This window comes from Taudactylus pleione, unplaced genomic scaffold (genome assembly GCF_031769625.1).
Source record: "Taudactylus pleione unplaced genomic scaffold, aTauple2 ptg000198l, whole genome shotgun sequence".
NCBI lineage: Eukaryota > Metazoa > Chordata > Amphibia > Anura > Myobatrachidae > Taudactylus > Taudactylus pleione.
In genome coordinates this window covers 14003368-14013407 of record NW_028284600.1, presented here as the reverse complement: position 1 = coordinate 14013407, position 10040 = coordinate 14003368, and the positions used below count along the sequence as shown (strand labels likewise).

The following is a 10040-nucleotide window of genomic DNA, read 5'->3' as shown; positions in this document are numbered from 1 at the left end:
GTTGGTTACATGTGTATTTTTACTAGGAATGTGCGCCGACCCCGTATTTTGGTTTTGGACCTGTATCTCCTTCAAGGTTTTGGATCTGGATTTAGTTTTGCAAACCACCCTCAAGTGTTATAGTTTTGGATCTGGATTTTTTAAATAAAAAATAGATATAAAGTTTTAAAAACAGCTAAAATCATGTAATTTATGCAATCCAAAACCTGAAATTCGGATTTAAAATCCGAATTCCAAACCGCAAAAAGATCAGAACCGCGACCTGGATTTACCCAGATCTCCTCAGGAGATTAGAACCACGACTCGGATTTACCCGGACTCACGAAATTCGGGTGGATTCGGATTTCTGGATAATCGAAACGCACATCTCTAATTTTTACCAATTTCTTTTGAAAGTGGATTAAATTATACCCCTTTTACACCGGAGCTAAAACCCGGGTTTTTGAAGGGTTAACCCGGGCAGCTCCCTGGTGTAAAAGGGGAGAAAGTTGGATTGCCGGGTCGAGTGACCCGGCAATCCAACCCAGGTAACTAGCAGGGTTTAACACGGGCGTAGCCCGTGAAACCCTGCTATGAGAACAGCGCACTCCGGGTCACGATGACCTGGAGAGCGCTGCTAGCCGGCCGATTAGTCCGGCTTCAGTGGCGCTTGGAGATGATGTCATCTCCAAGCGACCACTTTCACTCCGCAAAAGCCGGGTCTATGCAGACCCGACTGCGGTGTGAGCGGCGCTGACTCGGGAATATCCAGAGTCGGCGCCGGCCAAATTCCGGGTCTGATCCGGATAGGAACTTTGGCCCTCATTCAGAGCTGTACGCTCTGAGCAGAGCGCACGCTCTGAATGAGGGCCGCCCTCCATAAAAATGGAGCGTCCACCTGGACGCTCGTATAGCTGTGGGTCACCACCCACAGCCTATATGAGCGTGCAGTTTGATGGCCGCGATGGTCGTGACCATCGAAACTGCGAGCCGGAGCCTGCGGTTGAGGTTTTCAACCGCAAGGCCCGGAGTGATTTTGGCTCTATCAGAGCCAAAATCACTCCCACTGACATCACTAGTGATGTCAGTGGGCCGGCTTCTGACGGGAGGCGTTCCCTTGGGAACGCCCCCGTCAGGGAGGCACGCCCCCGGCACGCCCACCAAAGGGGGCGTGCTGCCAATCAACATCGACAGCACGCCCCCTTTGATCAGACACAACAAGCGAAGGACTTTCCTTCGCTCGTCGCGTCTGGTGCATGCGCACGACGGAGCTCCCTCCGTCGTGCGCATGCTCAGTGCAGACCATCGACCCACTTGCGAGCGGACAGCCGCTTGCGAGTGGGTCTGAATCAGGGCCTTTGTTCCAACTCCGGGTCAGACCCGGAATTTAGGTGGAAAAGGGGTATAACTTAAAAAGAAAAAAAAAGCCATTGGAAACCAATTATTTTGCTTTTGGTCATTAATACCACTTTTACATCTAAGTTCCGGGTCTGACCTGGAACCTCCCCCTTTCATACTGCACCACCAACCCAGGATATTCCCGAGTCTGCGCCGTTCATACCGGAGCCGGGTCTGCAGTGACCCGGCACTTCCGGCATTGCAGTGGACGCTTGGAGGTGATGCTATCTCCAAGTGCCACTGAAGCCGGCAATCGGGGGCAGCATACGCACGATCCTGGTCATCATGACCAAGATCTCGCTGTTTACACTGCAGGGTGCCACAGGAACGACCCGTGGCAACCCTGCAAAGTACCTGAGTTGGATCCCTGGACCTGGGTGGATCCCTTTACACAGACAAAAATCCCGGGTTTTTTAGGTCAATGTAAAAAGGGTAAAGGGGCACATCCACTAGACGATCTACTCCCAGTCCAATCGCTAAACGATTTTCCCTTGATTTTTTCCCTTGAAATTTTATCTTTCAGTCTGAACGATTTGCAAACGATCTTTAATAGATCAAGTGAAATTGACCTGCATGTTCGGTCAACTGACGAGACGATCAAACGACCAGCGGGAGCGTGCATTGTTGATCGTTAACGACCAAACACTGCACGATTTATTAACGATTTTTAAACGATTGAACGATAACGACGTCGTTATCGGTCAATCGCCTGCTAAAATTGTGTAGTGGATGCTCCCCTTAATAGACGTCTATACTTTTATCCAATATTTATTGCCATTTATTTTTAGGGTAGAGGCTGATTTACGCAAGAATGACAACGCAAGTTTTTTTTTCAAATGGATGGCGCGTGAATCGCGAGCCGCAATAATGGGAAATTTGTCGCGAGATGTTCGTTTCAGCCCTAGAAAATCTTGTTGCTATTTGGATCTGACCATGTGTGTGCTATATAAATAACTGGGAACAAGTAAAATGCCAGTGCATGCTGTACACTCCTCAGATCTGTGTTGCCTTATTTGCAATTATATGACTTTATTCAGATCACCTGTCTCCAGCCTGCTGGGTAGTATTGTAATGCAATAGGATGGTGGTAGGAGACCCCTAAGCCGAGGCATGAGGCACCCTGATGCCAGACATGGCACTACTGTGTCAGACACATCCCTGTACCTGATGCTGTCCGTGCCCGGCCCGCCTCACTCACTATGCGCGGCAGCTGTAACGTCTCCAGCCCCCTCTAGTGGCCGCTCAGCGCATCGCCGGCTCCAGCACCAGTAACCGCAGCAGCCCTGCTGTCACCGGCGGCGGCCCGGGCCACCTAATCCCTGCAAGATGGCGGAGAGCGAGAGCCTGGAGACCGTCACCGAGCACGAGAGGATTCTGCAGGAGATCGAGAGCACGGACACGGCCTGCGTGGGGCCCACGCTGCGGTAAGATGCCGGGCAGGGGGGGGCGTCAGGTGAATGAGGGCTCCTTGATTCGTTGGGGGATCGGATTTCCTCCTTTGTCTCTCTGCCCCCCTCCCACCCCGGCCTGACATGGGTCCTGCACACCCCCTTTATGCAGCCCTCCCACATCCCGGGGCTCTAGGCAGGGACAGCTGCCTAACCACCTTGTCATTGCTAGTATTATTTACTCTTTATATGTTCTATTCTAGTTTTGCAGCTTCCCAATACAGAGACTTAATGGTGGCAATCCCACATTTCCATATATTATTCCCAATACTGCTAGTGCCCTGCATCCCTGGGTAGCTGCTCTTCTGTACCTGAGTACAGCACTGTGTGCAATGCAGGCTCAGGGCTCCCCAATGCCAGCCAGAGTAGTTTCACTTCCATGTCGGTACTGTATGATGAGAGAACTATACTTGTACTTGAGTCAGGCTGGTGACAGAATATTATAGTAATGTTCTAGCAGTGTGATTATTCTCAGACTAGAACAGGCCTGGCATACTTTAGTACACAAGGCAGTGTTCAAATGTGACAATATGACCATTGTATTCTATTTATCTATCTAGCTATCTATCTATCTATCTATCTATGGTACGGGATACCAGCGTTTGGGTTTCCGGCGGCCATAATCCCGACGCCGGCATCCCTATAGGGTTAAGATACCGACACCTGTCAGTAAGTACCCTAACCCACCCCCCTATTGCCTAATCTCCCCCTAGTGCCTAACCCTTAGTGCCTAACAATAACCCCCTCCTTAACCCCAATACTTACCGCCGGGATTCTGACTGGTATCGCGATCCCAGCGCCGGCATCGCAACAGCCCAGATTTCAAGTACCTCCCATATCTATCTATCTATCTATCTATCTATCTATCTATCTATCTATCTATCTATCTATCTATCTCATATCAGTCTGTCTGTCTTATAGTTGTGTTGATCTCCTTCATGTGATTAGTATGTGATAAAATCTCTGATAAGAAATATATATTGTGGAGTACATATCTTACTAAAGACGCTATGGGTCATGATAACAATGAATTTTGATCTACAGTAGTCCAAGCATCAGAATTAATTTGTAATGGGCCTGTTTTGCTTCCCCTTGATGTCGATTTAATTAGGTGCGAGTCCGCTCGCAGCACGAGTAAGCGCGCACATATGCGGCACTTGCGGACTCCCCTGACTAGCAGACATTTGTTCTGGCTGCGTAGAAAAATCCACAATTCTAGGGTGAGCAGGAGACAAGCGGTGTTGTCAGCTTTTTTGTTATATTTTTATTTCTGTAATACCCATTTTAGATATAAAATCCCGGCTTGTATCCGAGACATTGAGTACGGTTTGAAGCCGGGCTACCCCTTTCACACAATGGTGACGACGCAAGTTATTCCTGAGTCATCGCCCTTTACACCAGACGTGGGTCTTCCGGCATTCAGTTCCAAGCGCCACCCGGCTAATCAATTTATTTTAGGTGTGACCCATGTCATCAAGACCTGGGTCGCACCTTTCAGTCTTGAGCCAGGTCGTCGACCTGGGTTGCATGTCCAAAGAAAAACCCTGGTACTGACCAGGGTCGGACATTTGACACATTTGCCAGACGCGGGTCCATGTGCGTTCACGTGCAAACACCCGGGTTTTTGGCTTATGTGTGAAAGGGATGTAAGTAGATTTGGCAGAAGGGAATTTGTACTTACAACACTATGGCCCTGATTCAGAGCCGGACGCTCTGAATCAGGGCGTCTTTTTTTTTTAAGGCCTCCTGGCCGCTCGCATTGCTGTGGGTTGCCACCCACAGCTAATGCGAGCGACCAGGATGATGGTCGCGATGGTCAAGACCATCGCAACCATCGGGCTTGCGACGAGACCCTTGTGGTAGGGTCTCGTGGGCGCAAGCCCCAGAGAGCTTTCGGCTCTAACAGAGCCGAAAGCTCTCCCACTGACATCACTTGTGATGTCAGTGGGGCCGCCCCCAGACGGTAGGCGTTCTCATGGGAACGGCTCCGTCTGGGCAGCCACCCCCCGGCCCGCCCACCAAAGGGGGCGTGCTGTCACTCAACATCGACAGCACGCCCCTTTTGGTGCGAGACCCGGAGCGACGGATTGCCCGTCGCTATCTGGGTCTCGCGCATGCGCACGACGGAGCCGGCTCCGTCGTGCGCATGCGCTCTGGGCCACCATCGACCCGGTTGCAAGCGCTCAGCGCTTGCGACCGGGTCTGAATCGGGCCCAATGTTTCCTTGTATTTTGAGTCAATATCCAGACTAACAACATAAGACTAAACATATATTTACATTTGCTGGGCGTTACAGGTGTGCAGTTTAAATTATGCTATTTAAATAATGTCTACTTTATGACCCAGAGAGAGTCACAATTCTATAGGTGATTTGTGTAATCCCTAGTACTTATAGTAATACTTTTGCATTATTGCAAGAGTTAGATTTTTCTAAACTGCATAACAGTAATACACCTAATGGCTAGGCTGATACTCTGCACATGAAATGATAATTGTAAGTGATTGGAGTAGCCTACGGACCTTGTCCTTATCTTGTCTAATGGTGTATACACACAGGGCCTGATTTAGACCCGCTAGCTAGATCTCGCTCCCAGCGTATGGAAATTCAGCTAAGTGACGTCAAGGCAGCTGCTCGCACGGCAAGGCATAAGCATGCCCACTATGTCTAGGCGAGCGATTACTTTGTGCTTACAGATGCCCACCAGCCTGTCTTAAAGCCGCCCACTTAAGTATGTCATCTCCAGGAAGTATATACAACCATCGGTACATCGGGTTCCATCGGATCTGACAGCAGTGCTTGCGGTTGACTGTACCCTACCGCAAGCACTTCAGTGTAAAAATCAACCAGGTGACGTGTACTATGACGCTGCCTGTTAATTATGCACGCCACTGAAACGGCGTTGAAACACACTGGCATGCTTGCGTCCGCAACTCCACTCCCCCGTTACTACTGCCCTGCCCCTGTTACCACCCACAAACGGCATCTCCTGTCACTCATTCCACTGGGCTGTCTTGGCTGGGCGAGCGACCACATTCCGATCGCTCTTACTAGTTTGTGCACTGCGAACTACACGCATGCACACATTAGCGAACATCGGCTGCAACGAGCTGCCGCTTGCTAGCGAGCGGCTCTGAATCAGGCCCCCAGTACGATCTGTACCACCAACGACTTGAAAGATATCTTTCAGTGAAGTCATCCTGCCACATCTCTGAACAGGCAAAGTTGACGATATCGCCCGAGTTGGCCTGCACGCATGGACGATGAACGATATCTTTATCGTCCATGCGGGAACGCGCATCGTTGGTCGTTGACAAACGGGTAAGTGCATAAAAATGAACGATAACGACATGAACGATATTGTTATTGTTGATATCGTTTAGTTTTATCGCTCCTTGTGTACGCACCTTAAGGCCTCGTTCCCACCTGGCCACTGTTTATGATCTTTTCAGTCGCTCTCAACTGAAAAACACTTTCACAATAGAATTTATGTGCCTGTTCCCATCTTTAAATGCTAATGCTGTGTATGTACACTTTCAGAATGCGGATAGACAAGATATGTGATTAGGGCGGCAGCCAGTATATAGAGGGTATATTATACGGAGGTCATTCTTTGCTCTGTGGGCAGCTGCAAACCATGGGGGTCATTCAGACCTGCTCGCGAGCGGCAGTACACTCGCAAGCGGGTCGATGTTCCCCACTGTGCATGCGCACGACAGAGGGAGCTCAGTCGTGCGCATGTGCGAGACCCAGGGAGCGACGGGCTTTCCATCGCTCCGGGTGTCGCACCAAAGGGGGCGTGCTGTCGATGTTGATTGACAGCACGCCCCCTTTGGTGGGCGTGCCGGGGGCGTGCCTGCCAGACGGAGGCGTTCTCATGGGAACGCCTACCGTCTGAAGCCGGCCCCACTGACATCACTAGTGATGTCAGTGGGAGTGATTTTGGCTCTGATAGAGACAAAATCACTCCAGGGCTTGTGGCAGGGAGACCCTACCGCAGGGTCTCCGTCGCAAGTCTGATGGTCGCGATGGTCAAGACCATCGCGACCATCTTTTTGGCCGCTCGCATATGCTGTTGGTGGTCACCCACAGCTATACGAGTGGCCAGGAGGCCGCTCCATTTTCATGGAGGAGGGCCCTGATTCAGAGCGAGCGCACTGGTCAGAGCGTTCAGCTCTGAGTCAGGCCCCATTTTTCTTCCCAGAGAGGAAATTGTTATATATTAGGTGTCGCTGGGCTTTGTAGTGAAGTTTTTATTGTGTTTGTGTTGCACATTTCTACGAGGACCCACACACACCTTTTAGATTAGAGGTGGGCAAATGTTTTTCTCTGGGTGCCAGGCGTTCAACTTTACAAGTTAAAAAAAAGTTTCAGATTTTTTACCTCTTTCCACTTTATCTCTTGCCAAGGCTTAGTACATCTCCTCCTGTGTTTAAAAATGACAGTTAGGACCTGATTGGTTGGTACTTTCTCTCACCAAGTTTGATACATCCCCCCCAGATTCCGCGGGTGCCACTCAGAACATCTTAGATGCAACAGTGGAAGGTTTCCAATCTGTGCTCTAAATTATCTGTATATTGCAGGTTATCTTCTTGCTGGTGAAATAGTGCCCATGAATAACGGTAACCCTAAGTGCATAGCTTTACGCTTGGCTGCTGGGATGTGTTCCGTCATAATAGTGAACAAAAGCATATTTTTATGCAGTAAGTGTTGGAGTGATGCATAACTGCCCTTGTTTAATTAACAAGAACAACACTTTGCAATGTAATATTTAAAATGTTCATTCCTATTTCTAGTGTACATTAAGGAAGTAATCATTTTCTTATTGTGGTAACAAGTTACTACTTGACAGTTGGGTGAATACTATTATTAATGTAATAATTACATATGGTAGAGGGGTTGGAGGAAAATGAACCTTCTGTGAACCAGCTGAAAAAAATCAACATGTGAACCTAGTGGGCTATCTCTTTCCTCATGCTATACTTCATTCATTCATGTATACTAATTTAGTACGCCAGTAATTCCGACTGTCATAACATCAATTCTTGTCCCTTTTAAAGTATAAAAATAAAACAAAATGAAACAATAAAAAAGGAATAAACTCTCAATCTTTTAAAACAAGAAAACAAAAAGTATATTTTACTATCTAAACTTATAAGTCTTCTAGTAACAACTTTTTTGAAAAAGATCTTTGGGACACATAACAATCGTTAGTAAAATTTCAATTTATGAACGATTAGAAGTAATTAAAACAAACTTAGGGCCTTATTCAGAGCCGCTCGTAAGCGGCTGCTCGTTCGTTCAAACCGATGTGCGCACATCTGCGCATGCGTACGGATTGTAATACGCATGCGCGAACCTGTCAGTGCGGCCGAAAATCGTTAGTTCGCTAAATAGCGAATGCCTGCTATTTTGAGTGACAGGAGGAGGCATATGTGGGTGGTAACAGGGGGAGGTGCTTGAAAACGGGGAGTGGACATCAGAACGCAGGCGTGCTTAAAGGTCAAAACGGGCGTTTTATGGGTGTACATAATTAAAACAGCAGCGTCATTGACCACGTCACCTGGTTGTTTTATAGTCAGAACTGCTCGCAATATAGTGGTAGGAAAAACCAACCACAAGAATAGCGAGCAGAACATACGCTGTTCGATGTACTCGATTAATCTAATAAATAGCGGACATGACGTATGGTGCGAGCGGCCAGGGGGCGTATTTTTCAAAATTACAACCGCAAGTTTTGCTCGCTCGTTCAGACTTAGAGGCGTGAACAGACTGCAATGAGCGAACGGTTCATTTGAATAGCCACCCCTTTTTTTTGAACGAACGACCGCAAATAGCTAGCGGCTCTGAATGAGGTCCTTAGTCAACTCAGTATTAATGAGATCACTCTTTGCTGACATCAAGGCAGGTGCCAAACCAGGTAGGGTGTGAGCTGCACGAAACCACAACTTGTGCGCAGTATTATAAAAAAAAATGTTATCTTGCTTTTATCCTCCAACAAATTCTTGCTCATCTTAACATATTTCGGTACAACCCAGCATCATTTTACAGGATCTGTTTTATTTATTTAAGTGTTGTAAAAAGTTTCAGCAAAGTTCTGTTACTATAGAAACAGCTGTACGGGCACTGCAGCGCTGTATCAGGGGACACTATTCACATTTGTCGTTAGACTGTTCCACAGTGAAAGACAGGAATCCGTATGAATGACCGCCGGACGGTTCAAATCCTGATGCCTGAAGACCGGCAGGAGTGAAGATCCCGACGGGATTAAGGCAAGTAAAACTAACCCTACCCCCCCCCCTAGCCCTAACCCTCCCTTAGGGGTACCTACTCTAACCCCCCCGTCCTTGCAGCCTAAACCTAAGTCTCCCGGGGGGATGCCTAACCCTAACCTCCCCTTCCCCTAGCCTAACTCTAACCCTCCCGGGGGGTGCCTAACCCTAAGTCCCCCCCGGGAGCCCCTAACTTAACCCTCCCCCCCTGCGGCTGTCGTTCGCTATGCCGGGCGTTGGGATTTCGACGCCTATCATTAGACCCCTGGCAAGATTTGACAGTCGGGAAGCCGGCAGTCGGCATTTTGACCGTCGGCTTACTGACTGCATCCCGGAAGACATGGTATTAAGCCTCAGTGTATATGTGCTTTCATAGCTATAAATATTTATAAATGTAAATGCATTACTGTATTTATATTACCCTCATTTTTACTTAATTATACTATAAATGCTGTACGACCAGGGGGAGGACACATTTCTCTGGGTCATACAATATGAGGACTGTGATTCTACATAGCTTCAGAGCAGGACAGCTTACATAGAGTGGCGAATACTGAGACACCATGCCTAACAGCATAATTATCCACTTCTGTTCATTGTATTGTATCACCGTGGCGCCGTGTTTCTGCTTCCGGACATGCACCGTGAAGTATTTTGTGGATTCCCAGTTACTGTGGTTGCAGGAAACACGCTCTGCGATTTGTAGTGTATGGGGATATAGAATTATGTCCCCAATAAGGATGTGCTCATGTGACATACCATATACCCTCAGGCTACAGTACTGTATAGGTCTTTAGTCCCAGCTAGCTTAGCCTACTGTGTGTTTTATATTGTGACCACAACTGTTGGGCGTAGTTCAGTATTACACACACTTCATTGTGTATTTTGCTTAGTGTAATATTTTTCCATATACTGGAATTTAATATGACATTATGAGATAGGAAA

General features: G+C 48.1%; 1 protein-coding gene across 2 annotated transcripts in view; it reads left to right on the top strand.

The window, feature by feature from the left end:
• The first annotated feature begins 2521 nt into the window (after positions 1–2521).
• EXOC6 (exocyst complex component 6) overlaps positions 2522–10040 on the top strand; it is a 311843-nt gene continuing 304324 nt past the window's right edge. For both annotated transcript variants that reach the window (XM_088476992.1, XM_088476990.1), the window contains exon 1: positions 2522–2801. In XM_088476992.1, coding sequence (XP_088333118.1) covers positions 2704–2801 — 98 coding nt within the window. In that variant the 5' untranslated portion in view covers positions 2522–2703. The remainder of the gene's footprint in view (positions 2802–10040) is intronic.